Source organism: Marmota marmota, unplaced genomic scaffold (genome assembly GCF_001458135.2).
Source record: "Marmota marmota marmota unplaced genomic scaffold, marMar, whole genome shotgun sequence".
In the NCBI taxonomy this organism is placed as follows: Eukaryota; Metazoa; Chordata; class Mammalia; order Rodentia; family Sciuridae; genus Marmota; species Marmota marmota.
Genome location: NW_026000026.1, coordinates 70,989,722 through 71,003,347, shown reverse-complemented (window position 1 = coordinate 71,003,347; position 13,626 = coordinate 70,989,722). Strand labels below are relative to the sequence as shown.

At 54.7% G+C, this 13,626-nt stretch overlaps 1 protein-coding gene across 2 annotated transcripts in view; it reads right to left on the bottom strand.

Moving 5' to 3' along the window:
* Positions 1–1,113: 1,113 nt before the first annotated feature.
* Cxxc5 (CXXC finger protein 5) overlaps positions 1,114–13,626 on the bottom strand; it is a 33,501-nt gene continuing 20,988 nt past the window's right edge. For both annotated transcript variants that reach the window (XM_048811641.1, XM_015484828.2), the window contains exons 2-3: positions 3,520–4,608; positions 1,114–2,164 (exon numbers count right to left, since the gene is read on the bottom strand). In XM_048811641.1, coding sequence (XP_048667598.1) covers positions 2,120–2,164; positions 3,520–4,449 — 975 coding nt within the window. In that variant the 5' untranslated portion in view covers positions 4,450–4,608 and the 3' untranslated portion in view covers positions 1,114–2,119. The remainder of the gene's footprint in view (positions 2,165–3,519; positions 4,609–13,626) is intronic.

The following is a 13,626-nucleotide window of genomic DNA, read 5'->3' as shown; positions in this document are numbered from 1 at the left end:
GGGTGAGGGTGCCCCCCAGCTGCCAACACCTCCCCCTACTCCCTGCTGGACACCCCCCTTAGGCAGAGCCGCCTGGAGAGATCACAGGCAGCCACATGAAAGGGAATTTTCCCAGGCAGAGATGCAGTTGAAAGCTGCCTCCCCGCCCCCGCCTGCCCCCGCTGTGCCAGGCCAGGCTGCTGAGCCCCTGGTGCTCCAAGGGAGCCTGTGACACCCGGGAAAAGGTTGGGGGTCAGCACCCCACCCCCCTGCTTTCTCCTTCCCGGAACAATGGCAGACAGCCCATTTCCCCCACCCTCACCACCCACTCAGCTTTAGAAGTTGCCCCTTCCTTTGTTCTGAAATCCCTCACCCACCTGAAGCAGGGTTTTAACATTGTCAGGAAGTCCTTCCTTAAGTCTAGCCTCCATCTCTGCCAGGCTCAAAAGCAGCTGGGTGAAAATAATGCTTTCCCCAGTGGATGGATAGGAAATATCTTTCAGGCTGGCCTCTGTGATATGTAGAGAAGGGCATGCAACTGCCACTCCTTCCTGTTCAGGCTAGAGCATGTGGCTTCCTAGACCCTGTGGCTGTGTGTGATGACTTCCCCAGAAGTCAAGTCTAGTAACTCTTAGGCCTGAAGAATGGAGGGAGGGGTCTCTGTGTGCTTGGATACAACCTGGCCATCGTGAACCGGGGCTCAGACTGGAGCAGTCTCCCGGGGAACAGAACAGTGGCTGGGGATGTACTAGATCCCTGCCATGGCACAAGAAAGGAATGGGATCCCAAGAGGCAGCCCAGACCCCTCCCCAAGACTGCAGGTTGCTTTGCACCATGAGGCCTGATTAATCTAGGGGAAAAGAGAACATGGCTCCAGGTGAGTGAGGATCCTGGCGGCCCAGGTTCTGAGGTCTGGGATGTGAGCAGGCAGGTGGGGTGCTTCAGTATAAGCCCTTTCCAAGTGGAGGCCATTTCTGTCCTTTCTCCAGGCTGCTCCTTGATGGATCCAGAAGGCCTCTCTTACCAAGAGACCTCACTCTAAATATCCCTGGGCCACCCTTCTCCCCCCTCAAGATGGTCCCAGAAAGCCCCAAACCAGCCCCCCAAAACCAGAGAGCAAGAAGCCAGTGGTGCTTCAGTGACACAAACATGCATTCGTTTTATTCACAAAACAGCCTGGTTTCCTAAAACAATACAAACAGCATGTTCATCAGCAGGAAGCTGGCCATGGGCAGGGGGCCCCAGGCCGCAGGGGGCCCCCTGGGCACCCACCCCCACCGGCAGGGGACCACGCAAAGAAGCCCTTTCTTCTGCTGCTATTAGCGAAGCTGAAAAAAGGACTTATTTTCTCTAAGGGAAAGTAGCCAGGATTGGAAATATCAAGACACAGGCCCCCCCAGATCTCAGTGGATAAACAGACAGAACTTTCATCTTTCCAAAATCATCACGATTGGGGTGGGGGGATCCCGGTCAGGGACAGTGGGTGTAGCATGGCTGGCCTGGGCCTGGGGGTGGGGCAGTGCCCCCTCCCCGCAGCGAGCTCCCACCGACAGCTCTGCACACGTGGATGGATACAGAAGGGGCTTCTACACGGCGCCATCAACAATCTCTTTATAAACGTGAGTGGATTCTCCAGGCAAACTATGCACTATTTCATGATCGGAAAGAATCAAAGGAAGTTTAAATGAGGGTGGAGTTAAACTGTGCTAAATTACAGTAGTGCTTATTAGTAACTAGATTTCAAAAGGTTACAGAAAATTTACATTCTCTACACAAAAACGGCATCTCCTGCACAGACAACATCGACATCGACACAGGAAGGAGACTGATTGTCCATTCTTTGCCCAGGAAGTCTCGGTACTTTATAGATTCGCCTTTACCTCTTTGTTGTTGCTGTTGTTCTTCCGAAAAAGCAGTTAAATTTTTTTCTTCTTTTTTTTTTCTTTTTTATACTAGGGACGTGGAGATGTTAAAACGACAACAAAAAATATATATATAAAAACAGGAATGAAATCTGTGAGAGAATATTTTTGGTTCTAAAGACGGGTGCATCCGTTTGTCTTCGCCCGAATCCCTTGCCGGAGACCACGCGAGCAGTGACATTGCACGGAGAGGGCAGCTTTGGGTTCCCGCCGCCTTGTCACTGAAACCACCGGAAGGCGGCTCCCGTCGGAAGCATCACCTTCTGGCGGGGCGGGAGACAAAAACAAGGAGAGAGTTCAGTCAGGGTCCAGGTGGGCCAGGCGCAAGATGCTCACCGTGGACGGCCTCATGGTGGAGGGGTAGGCCTGGAGTAAAGGCAGCCACCCCGCAGAGTTCCTGCTATCCTGGCCAGGCCAGGCCAGAGAAGGAGCTGTGACCGCTGGAGGGCCCAGAGCATCCTGAGGCCTCCCGAGCCACTGTGCCCAGGAACCCTCTTTCCATAGGAAAACCCCTTCCCCTGGCCCAAAGGCACTGAGCACCCGGTGGCCATGCCGAAATCTGGGGGCTGTGTCCATGTTTCTGTCAAATCAGCGTGTGCACTGGCTATGTATAGGGGGTGTCTGTCGCGCTCTGCTAGACTGTGCGGTGCATGTGGAACGGTGTGGGGAAAGAGGGTAATGGGTGGTCAACAAGCAGCTGTGTCTATAATGAGATATGAGGACCAGGCAGGTGTGCGTGCTTCTCTACACCGGACGAAAGTGGGTGCCTTTGTTTGCACATAGGCAAACACACCCATGAGGTCTGGGGCTGGAGGGGGTGGCCAGGGGCCATGGCCAGGATACCATTGTTGTTTTCTAACCATTCTGGAGATTTGCGTCAAGCCCACTGGTAGAGGGGCGGTGCCAGGGGCAGGGGACAGAGCAAGATGAAAAGATGCTTTGTACCCAGGCCTGGCACTCCAGCTAGGTTGTCACGTCTGGGGGCACAGAGACAGGCCCTGCCACAGAGTGGAGAGAAAGCAGCATGGGAACTTCTATGCCTTCTCTAAACCCACCCCATGGTAGACAGGCCCTTGCTGACTTGCCTGTACTGTATCCAGGCTCATGGCCACCCCAGCCCAGGCCCCAAAATCCGTGAACTCGGTGCACAGATTCAGGAATCTTCCAGGCCTCAGCGTAGGGCAGACTAGACTGGAGCTGCTCTACCCTTGGGAGACCTTGGGGGAAAGGCTGAGCTCTATGGGTACATGGGACAGAATCCCTCAAATGGGACAGGGGACAGTTCCAGAATCTCAGATCACGGACTGGATGCTGTAGGACATGTCTCAGAGAAACGGGACCTATATGGTAATGTCAATCCTTGACCCAGAGCCCAGGTGGGGCATCGGTATCCCAGTGCCTTGCAAACTACAGCCTGTTCAGGTTTCAGGATGTGGCTCTGACTTTTAGGGCAGTGAACTGGTTGGTGTCTTGAAGCCAGACCCCCAGGCCCCAGGACTGGCCGGGCCTTCCCCCAGACACTCGCCCAGGTAGGAAATTTGGGCTCCGGGGCTGGGGGATGGGTTTGGACTGCCAGACGGATCAAGAGCCCACACACCTCCCTCTAAGGAGCCGTTACCTCCAGAGCAGCGGAAGGCTTCTTTTTGAGTTCCTCACATTTTCTGAATTTGCAAATCTGATGGCCAGTCTTTCGGTTCCTACAACTGCTGCACTGCTCACAGTTGATGCGCCGCCGGCAGGGCGCACACATGCCGCAGCGTTTCCGCTTCTTCTTGCCCGAGCTGATGGCAGAGGCTAGCTCTCCCTGCATGGGGTACTCGGCCAGGCCGGCCATGTGCAGCGCGCTCTCGGCCAGGAACACACCTGCGGGGGTCATGATGAAGAGGCCCGGGTTGATGGGGAAAGCGCCCAGGTAGGGGAAGTCGGACTGGCCATTGAGGGCCTCGGCGCCCGCCACGGCCTCCATGTCGGGCAGGCCAGCGCCCGCCTCGCTCATCAGTGGTAGGTGCTCCTGCACCACGCGCTTCAGCATCTCCGTGGACTGCGCGAACTGCTGCAGCGTCAGCTGTCCCTCAGCTGCCAGCTCCGAGGCCCGCTCTGCCTTGCTCAGCAGGCTGGCCACAGCACCACTTTTGTGCTTTGAGGTAGGGTTGCTTTTGTCCACCGCCATGGCTGCCGCCAGGTCGTGACCATTGGCCAAGAGGGAGGCCGCGGCCGCAGCCGCCGCTGCCTTGTCAGCAGACTCCCCGCCCATCAGGCTGCCACTGCCACCACTGCCACCAAAGGAAGAGTAGTGGGAGAGGGGGCGGGAACGACGCAGACTCTTGTTCAGGGGTTCGCTGATGATGCCACTCTTGTTCCGACGCTCTGGGGGTGGTGTGTCATCTGCCACCGAGGCTGACGCAGCAGTTGCCACTGCCGCACCCTTTTCAGTTGCTCCTGCCTTTGGGCCACTGCCACTGCTACTGGTGGTGGTGGTGGTACTGCTGCTGCTGCTGCTGCTACTACTGCCGCCGGCCTCTTGGGAGCCACCGCTGAGGCTCGACATGGTGGGGCCCAGGCCCGGACCCTGCTGCAGAGGGAGGCTGCCAACTGCTGGGGTTCACAGGCAAGTGTTTGGCCCTGCTGCCCACAAAGGAGGTGCCTGGTGGGCCTTGCTGCTCAGGGCCGGCACATGGTCAGGTGTCCCCGTAGAAGAGTCTTTACTCTGTAGGGACAAGAGGATATAGGGTGAGAATAGCAACAAATCCCTCCTCCTTCAACTTCCCCACCATCACCACAGTAACAACCACCAGACTGATGAGGCATTTATTAAGTGCCAAGCCCACCTTGGTTAAGGAATTTTTTATTTGTACTACTTCAGTTAAGACTCAGAAGAACCCTGCAAAGTAGTGGCTGGTAATCCTCTATTTTACAGATGCGGAAAACAAGGTCTAAGAGTATTACTAGCCCAGGCTATGGACGGGGCTCAATGGCAGAGTGCTTGCCTAGCATGTATGGGACCCTGGGCTCCATCCCTAGCGCTGAAAAAGAAAAAAAAAAATAATAATAATTACTAGCCCATGGACACATGGGTCTCAGGTGGCACAGTGCAGGCTCAGACCACAGCTCCAAGACATGGATTTGTCCTGCTTTGTTCTAGAACACCTGATAGAGACAGGCACTCCTTCCTTGCTGGGGTGGAAAAGAACTGGAGATACTTATTAACCTTGGAGGATTAGGGTCACTTCTACTTTCTAACCTTCCTTCCCTGGACCTTCCTAGGGAGAGGAGTGCTTAAAGGTATATACCAAAAAGTCTGGGAAGCTGCTCTTGGATTTTCATTTGGAGATTTCTAATATACATCTGCTATTTCAAGGCTCTGACAAGTACTAGAGGAAAAGGAACCTGGTTGCTATGTATAAACCAGAGTCCCCAGAGTCTGCCAACAGAGTATAGAAACCTTCCTTTTCTTTCCTTCCTTCGTGTGTGGCGCACGCGTGTGAAATCACGAGTGTTCTACACTGAGCTACATCCTCAGCACTTTTTTATTTTTAGGTAACAGGGATTAAACCACAAGGGTGCTTAACCACTGAGCCATATCCCCAGCCCTTTTCTATTTTTTTTTTTAAATTTTGAGACAGGGTCTTGGTAAATTGCTGAGATTGGTTTTGAACTTGTTGTCCTCCTGCCTCAGTCTCCTAAGCTGCTGGGACTATAGGCATGAGCCACTGTACCTGGCCACTTTTTATTTTCATTCGAGACAGGGTCTTACAAAGTTGTTAAGGGTCTTGCTAAGGTGCTAAGATTGGCCTTCAACTTGCAATCCTCCTGCCTCAGCCTCCTAAGTTGGTGGGAGGACACAGGCCAGGTTTAGAATCCTTATTTCAAGGAACATCTAACTTCCTACTAGAGAGCAGGCAGCACTGGACCAGAGGACAAGCCTTCCCCTGAGAGGGGGACAACATGCCTATGCATATACTTCTTCCTCAACTCCCAAACCACAGTCATTATCATCTCAGACTCTACTCTCATGTCTACTTGGGCCTCTGCTGTGCTCTGGCCTGGCTCCCAGATATGGTAGGGGAAGAGGCCTCACAAGATCTGTCAAGAGTCTGGCCTGGGTGAGGTCCACATGAGAACCCAGGGGTGGACTGCAGGCAGGAGGGGCCCCTGGCTGGGGCAGGCAGGAACCAAGGGCAGCTGTGACCCTAGAGAAGTGGAGCCACGTAAAAGCGTGTCCTTCAGCCGCTTCCATGGGTGCCCCTTCCCAAGAGAAGGCCTCTGTACGCGGGCTTCAAGGCTAAGGCATCTGAGCAGCCAGCCTCCACAGCTGGAAGGAACTGGCCCACATGGAGCAGGGTGGCAGTTTCCTCATCAGTTCTGGCTCTCTAGTGTCCCTTCTCTGCCTGCTTCTAAGTCAGCACCTGTCAGAAGAGGGGTGGGAGGACAGGGCCCAGCAGCTGGTGGCTCAGGGGGGAGGCACACATCTGGTAAACCCTGTCCTGTCCTGGGCTTGAAGGAGGGAACACATTGGATCTTTGTCCCCAGACAACCCTATCATCCCCCAGTCCAGCTGCCCCCGACACTCAGCCTGTCCCAGAAGATCATCTAGTCCTCGGCATTATAGAGGGGGAAATGGAGACCCTGAGCAGGCAGAGCCTGCCCCAAGACTGCCAACAAGTGACCACAAAGAGGGGCGAACATGGTCAAGGAAAAAGCTCCACAGTGAGGCAACGCACGCTGGTGTCAAGAGCCGCAAGTTCCTTGGCCCTCCCCAGCGACATGAGCCCACCAAGACTCCTTCCTCCCTAGTGAAGGCAGATGCCTGAGGAGGAAGAGCCAGGCAAGCTGGCAGAGTCCAAGACAGACCCAGGAGGGCCTGGCAGTGTCCTGGAGGGGCTAAGGGGTCAGAGGTCAGAAATGTAGTGAGAGCAAAAGGACCACATTATGTCCAAGGATCGATTTTTCAGCTCAAAGACTGGTGGCATCAGAGACCCTGGTTAGGGGTAGCGGACCAGGGCTAGTGGAGATGAGGGTGGTCACCACCGAGTCACCTCTCCTAGCTCCTGCTCATCTGAAAGGCCAACATGCCCTGGACCACACCCCAGCAGCTCCAGATACAGCAGAAGGGAAAAGGCAGGAGAAGGCAGGGTCTTCACGCTATAGAGGTAGGGCGGGGAGCACTCTGCACCCCGGCCCCTGCGTGCGTCCCCCACTTCTGTGGCCTGCTGGCTGGTGGCAGAAATCAATAGCTGCATTAACGCTGCTCTTGCTCTGCTCGTTGGCTCCCTCCCTCCTCACAGCTCCAGAATCTGGCTCTGCGTGCGGGGCGGGCAGGTCAATTAGAAGTCAGCTCCCTTCAACAGCCAGGCCCGCGTTGGTTCAGGGCAGGCGCTCTGGCTGAGCCCCTGCTTTTGTCTCCATCCTGAGTCTCTCTTGGTGGGTACAAACCTTCTGTTCTGTTCATTGCTGGCCCCCTCTTAGAATTTCTCTGACCCTCTACTTTACTGTCCTTCCTCAGGGACCACCTGGCCTTAGCTCCCCAGTTCCTGGAACATGATCATGAGCTTGGGACAGAGAATGTGATGTTACTAAACAGGTGCTGCAGGAAAAACATTGGTGTGTCAGCTAGCTCCAGAAGCTGAAGGTAGGGGAGGATACACAAGGGGGACTGGCCCCAGGGGGTTAATTGTCCTCAAAACCCCAGAAAGGGCAGACAACTGCATTTAGTTTTCATGGCCTCTTCCTTACGCTTGTTCCAAATTTGCCCCTGAACCTGCTTATCTCCTTCAGACCTTGGGAAAAGCTGATGCCCTGGTCCCAGTGGACCCCTGATCACAGACCCCGTCTGCCCTACTCACAGAAGGGGAGGACATGGAAGCGACATTCTCCTAGGACCCAGCCTTCTACTACAGGGCACACAGCAACCTCTCCCAGGCCAGTAAGGGCCTGGCAGTGCCCAGGCAAGCAGGGGAGGAGCTGGGGCTGCGTTGAAGCGGAGCGGGAATGAGCGGGAGGGAAAGCTGGCGGGCAGGCGGGTGGCGGCGGGCGCATCCATCATCGGCCCTGCCAGGAACGCATCCAGCCCCCAAAAAGAAATACTGCGCCTGAGGAGGGACAACAAAGGGCTCCGTTTCATCAGCAATGCGGAGCCAGCGCCCCGCCGCCCCGCCAGCCGCGGTCAGCCCACAAAGGACCCCTTTGTCCATGCAGGAGCCGGGCGGGCGAGAGCTGGGACCAGGGGCTGACGGGCGGGGACAGAGCCTAGGGGGCAGGGGAACAAGTCATGGAGAGATGGGGACACAGGAGGACATAGCGGCAGAAGAACAGAGACAGGTGGTAGGGATAGAGAATGGAGAGACAGAGGTAGGTTTGAGAACAAGGGACCTGGTGAGGAGGGGGCAAGGGTCAAAGTTAGAGGACAAAGGGCAGATAGGGGACCAGAAACTGGGGTGATAGGGCTCAGAGAGATCTAGGGACCCAAGGTACCTAGTCTGGGCTCAGGTCTTCAGCGTCTGAGAGATCCACAGCCCTGAGAGTCCTAGACTCCAGGGGCACAAGGACCAAGAGAAGCAGTTGGACAAGTCTGCAGAAGGAGACCAGCTGAGACCCACCAGGCTTGGGGAGAAGAGAAGGAGAGAGGAGGATAGAGGGCAGTAAGTTCTTGGCCACAGGGCCAACACCTTTTGTGGCTACACTGGGAAGAGAAAGTCCGAATAGGGTCACCCTGCTACAGGGGACCACTCCCTGCCTCTACCCTAGAAGGCACAGACCCTCTACTCCCGGATCCAGTGTCAACCAAAGTTGGCACTCCGGTTCCCTTAACTAATCCTATCAGCTTGCATTTATTGAGGACCTACTGTGTCCCAGTGTTCTTATGCTTCACATGTTAACGGAACCCAAGGAGAGAACGATTAACCAATTTCAGAGATGAGAAAACTAAGGCTCACTGAAGTTCAAGCAGTCTGCCCAAGGTCAAAGAGCTGGTGCCCAGTAGGGGCAGAGCTTGAGCCTGGAGCCCAAGTATTAGTCACCCTGCTTTGTGACTGCCTTTGTTCTATTTGGGCAATTAACAAGAATGGCCCAGGGCAAGGTGACCCAGTTACCCAACACCCCCCCACCCCAGAACTGTTACCATGCCTGTCACCTCTCTGTGGTCAGGGGCGAGCTGTCACAGACCCCAGGGGAGTGCCCCCACCTGGGAGCTTGGAGATGCACAGGCAGGAACTCAGAATGCTAGACCAGCGACATCATAATGCCAACAGGCAATGAGGTCACTGGAGGTAGTGGCGGTACCCTCGCTCCACCCTCAGCCCCAGAAGAGCTTCCCTTCACTCCTGTAGGGCTGGGTTCTGAACCCTACAGGCTGGGCAGCGCGGGGGAGGAGATCATATCCTGAGATGGGATGGCACTGTGTGCCCAGACATACATGTACACAGGTGGTCCACAGCTGGATGTTCCAGATGCTTGGCTGCACACAGACCCTCTACCACCTACCTGTTCCAGTGGCAGCCCTTGCCCTGTGATACTTGAGGGACAAAAGGACTCAGACTCTGGTCTTGCCCCCAGGAGTGCACGGGAGTTGGACTGGTGGCCACATGAGCCAGTGGGAAGCAAGAGCTGGAATGGGACAGAGCAGGGCAGGAGGCCTTCCTGGAGGAAGGGGCTGCCACAGAGGTTTCCAGAGAGGATGCCGCCTGAAAGCATCACTAAGAAGCAGGGAGGCAGGTGTGAGGTGTGGCCAGGAGCTTGAATGGGTCCCAACTGAACAGGGCCTTGAGACCAAGGGCATGATTTTTAAAAACAGCTTTATTGAAATATAGCTTACATACTATAAAATCTGCCCATTTTTAAGGGTGTAATTCGATACACCCTTATATATAAGATTTTGAGTACATTTTTTACTGTGCAATAGTCGCCCTTTTCAAGTACAGGGTTTGTCCAAGACACCTACCCTCCTTGATTCCTTGCTAGCTGTACCAGTCTTCCAGGTCTTTCCTGCCTGCAGATGAAAGGCTTTCTGGAGGAGACTGCATTTGGGGACCCCAAGGCACTGGCCACCTGGGTGATAGTAGGTGGGCTCTGCAAACCCACATGCCCTGGCACAAGTCAATTTCTACAGTTGCTGAGAGCCCCACCACAGCCCTCCACCCACTTTGGTGAAGTGGTCTCCTTGGTCTCCAAGGCGAGATGGACAGACAGATGGCATGCAGACCTGTGGTGGCAGGAAGCGCAGGCCACAGGCTACGATGGGTGAACTAAGCTGAACAATGGTGTGTGCGTGTGTGTGTGTGTGTGCGCGCGCGCGCTCTGTCTCTGATCTCCATGATTCAGCCTGGGGAGTTTCCAGAGGGGAAAAAGCCCCACTCAAGTCCAGGAGAAACACCCTGTGACAGTGATCTTGGAGACAGAAACACAGCCCCAGCTGATACTATAACCCCAAGACCAACCGTCAAGGACAGAAAGGGCACTGTGGTCGCACTTCCTGGACTCTACCCTGACATCTGGCCTTCCTCTTAAACCCCTTCTCCTAGGGCAGGTGCCACCCCTTTCTTAGCCTGAAACAGGCTGAGACACAAGTTTCCAGAAAAACCGCAGGGGCATGTGGGCCTCTGTTCCTCTTCTAGAGCTCCCCAAAACAGTGGGCGGAGAGGCTCAGCCCATTCATGGAGTAGCACCCTAAAGCCCCAGGCAGCAGGTGTGCTCTTGACCTGGGTTCTAGGGAGTGGGACGATGAGGAGCCTAGGATGCCTCTGAAAGACAGAACCCTCCTCAACTAACACCTCCTTCAGGCCGGATTCTGAAGGCTTTAAAGGATCGGGCAAGTCTTTCCTTATTGTGACTTTGGCATACAGCCTTTGAATCCTGTTTCCTCATGTCACATAGGACCACAAGGGTCACAGCTAACACACTCCTTCCTCTGTGCCAGACATCATGTATGCTTTACCTCACACCCACCCTCTGAAGGAAGAAATGGACTGCCCTGTTTAGAGCAGGAAATTTGATGAGCAGTTGTGATGTACATAAAATGCTACCCTGCCTACTGGTGACCCCTGGATCTTGGGGAGTGCTCTGTCCTTTGGAGTTCCTGTGTGAGGTGTATGTTTGTCTGCAGGGTGGGTGGCACCTTTCAACAGGAGTGGGTAGGAACTGGAGAGGTGTGGGTTTGTGGCCCTGCCCTTTCCCATCTGAAAAATATGAAGAATGGTTCTTTCCTGGGCAGGGGGTGGGGGTGGGGATAAAGGGGAATTGAACTCAAGGGCACTCAACCACTGAGCCACATCCCCTAGCCCTATTTTGTGTTTTATTAGAGACAGGGTCTCACTGAGTTGCTTAGCTCCTTGCTGTTGCCGAGGTTGGCTTTGAACTCACCATCCTCCTGCCTCAGCCTCCCAAGCCACTGGGATTACAGACTTGCGTCACCAAACCTGGTAGAATGGTTCTTGCTCCTCAGCCCAAACTGCAGGAATCATGACCCCACAGGGTCCCATGGGGAAGGAGAGAGATACGGGGCAGGCGGGGGGAAAGATTCCAAATAGTGACTCCCCATCTACCCTCCGAGTCTCAGAAGGCCTGAATCAATGATATGACTTGCAGGTAGGGAGGCAGACCTGAAGAGAAGGGTTTTGAGCAAGTCACATGGTTTAGAATGAGCCCCAGATGATGCATAGCTTACTGGGGCAAGTGCGTGCTTCTCCAAAGGACATGACAATGGCAGGTCCGCTAAGAATGAGCACTCACTCTCTGCCAGGTCCTATGCATTTTACCAATGGATTCTCTCTATTTCCCTTTATTTGACTGTCATCATCCTCATTTTATAGATGAGGCAACTGAGGCTTAGGGAGATAAAGTTACTTAAGGTCACGAGGTCAGTAGGTGGCAGAGCCAGGACTTAAACCCAGGTCTGTGTTATTCCAGGGCCTGGCTCTCCAAGGACTCCAAGGAAAATGGTGAGAGGGATGTCAGCTGGAATATGAGGCCCAGTTCAGCTCTCAGCCTGGGGTTGCCCCGAAGTTCCCCATGGGTCTTCGGGGTGGTTCTCAGGCTTTGGGCAAATCACCTTAGGGCACTGTTGCGGCAAAGTCCTCAGCTGTGCCTCAAGGCCCAGGAAGACAGGGGAAGGGGCTCTGGGTGGGCCGGACAGGCCAGGCTGGGCCAGAGCTCCGGGCATTCCGGCGGCCTCCGCAGGAAGCAGAACGGGACGGAAACCGGCTCCTACTGCCTCCCCCAGAATCCTGTGGGCAGCCCAGCCGGCTGCACAGAGGCCCTCTTTGTGCCTGCCCCAACCCGCCACCAGCGGCTGGCCCAGGGTTTTGAGTTTCCTGGGGGGTGGGGGCCCAGCCACCACTAAGCCTCCAGCTACCTCCCCCTCTTGGGGGCAGTCACAGCAGTCCACAGCTGGAGGAGGAAGTGAGTGGATGGACAGGGCTGCCCAGAGACCTTGGGGACCTGGGGTCTACCCACATCCTATTTCCCCAACATTCACATATCTTAATCGGGGGTGATAGAACCCAAGCAGTCATCCCCCTGAACCTGATGGCAGCCACCAAACCCATCATGACCCACTTGGACCCACCCCTCCATCCCACTGCTCTTGGGTCAGAGCAGTGTACATGAAGAGACTGGCCAGGTGCAGGGGGGATGTACATCTGTCCCGCCACCATTTCCCACTTTCAGGACACAGAGGCACATCAAGCAGAGTCCTCAAGTTCATGTCCCAAATTTCAGGAGATAAAAGTCTCTTGAGTATATAACTGCATAAGAAACAAGGGCACAGGGGCAGAGTGTGTGTTGTGAGAAGCAGCACTATGTATGTGTGTATGAGTGTATGGTGTGTCTGTCTGTCTGTATTTATTTGGCACTAGGGATTGAACCGGTACCATAGGGCTTAACCACTGAGCCCTTTTTTATATTTTATTTAGAGACAGGGTCTCTCTGAGTTGTTTAGGGTCTTGCTAAGTTGCTGAGGCTGGCTTGGAACTCATGATCCTCCTGCCTCAGCCTCCTGAGCTGCTGGGATTCCAGGTATGTGCCACCATGCCCGGAATGAGTATATTTAAACGTGTACTGGAAGATATGCCAGACAACTGCATGCTATGTATGTGTTTGGTGGACTGTGGCTGTGCCCAGGTGCATGTGTAGTTTCAGATGTCACCCTTGGTGGACTGGAGTACACTGCTGTTCTCACAAGTTTTATATGCCAGCACAGGTGGAGGTGTCTGTGTGACCTCCCTGTGTGTAAGGTAGAGGTGTGTGCTGTTCACACCTGTGAATGTGTGCAGAATTGTGTGGTGTACAAGTAGATCAGTTTACATGGCAGGAGGATGTCTGTGCAGATCAACCTGCCTGCACCACGGGAACACCAGTGTGTGCACACTGAGCTGTCAGGGGCACTGGGACGGATGTGAGGCTGCAGCCTGACTGGGATGAGGATGGTAAGGACAGGAACTAGTGTCAGCTGCTAGGGCCCCTATGGAAACAGGAAGCTGCCCACAGGTGCACCTGTGCTGTGGTGGGGGCTGGGCTCTACCCAGGTTCAGTCTGTCCCTGTGAGAAACCCATGGTTCTACTAGCAGAGAACCTGTCTGGGCCATGAGGGAGGCACCTGTCTTGTCTGCTGTTCAAGGTCCAACAGCTCTGGCCTGAGCACAGGAAAAAAAAAAAAAAACTGGAAAACAAAGCCCCCAGACCGCAGGCCGTCCCTGTAGAGGCATGGGGGAGGCAGCAAGAAGGGGAGGGAGGG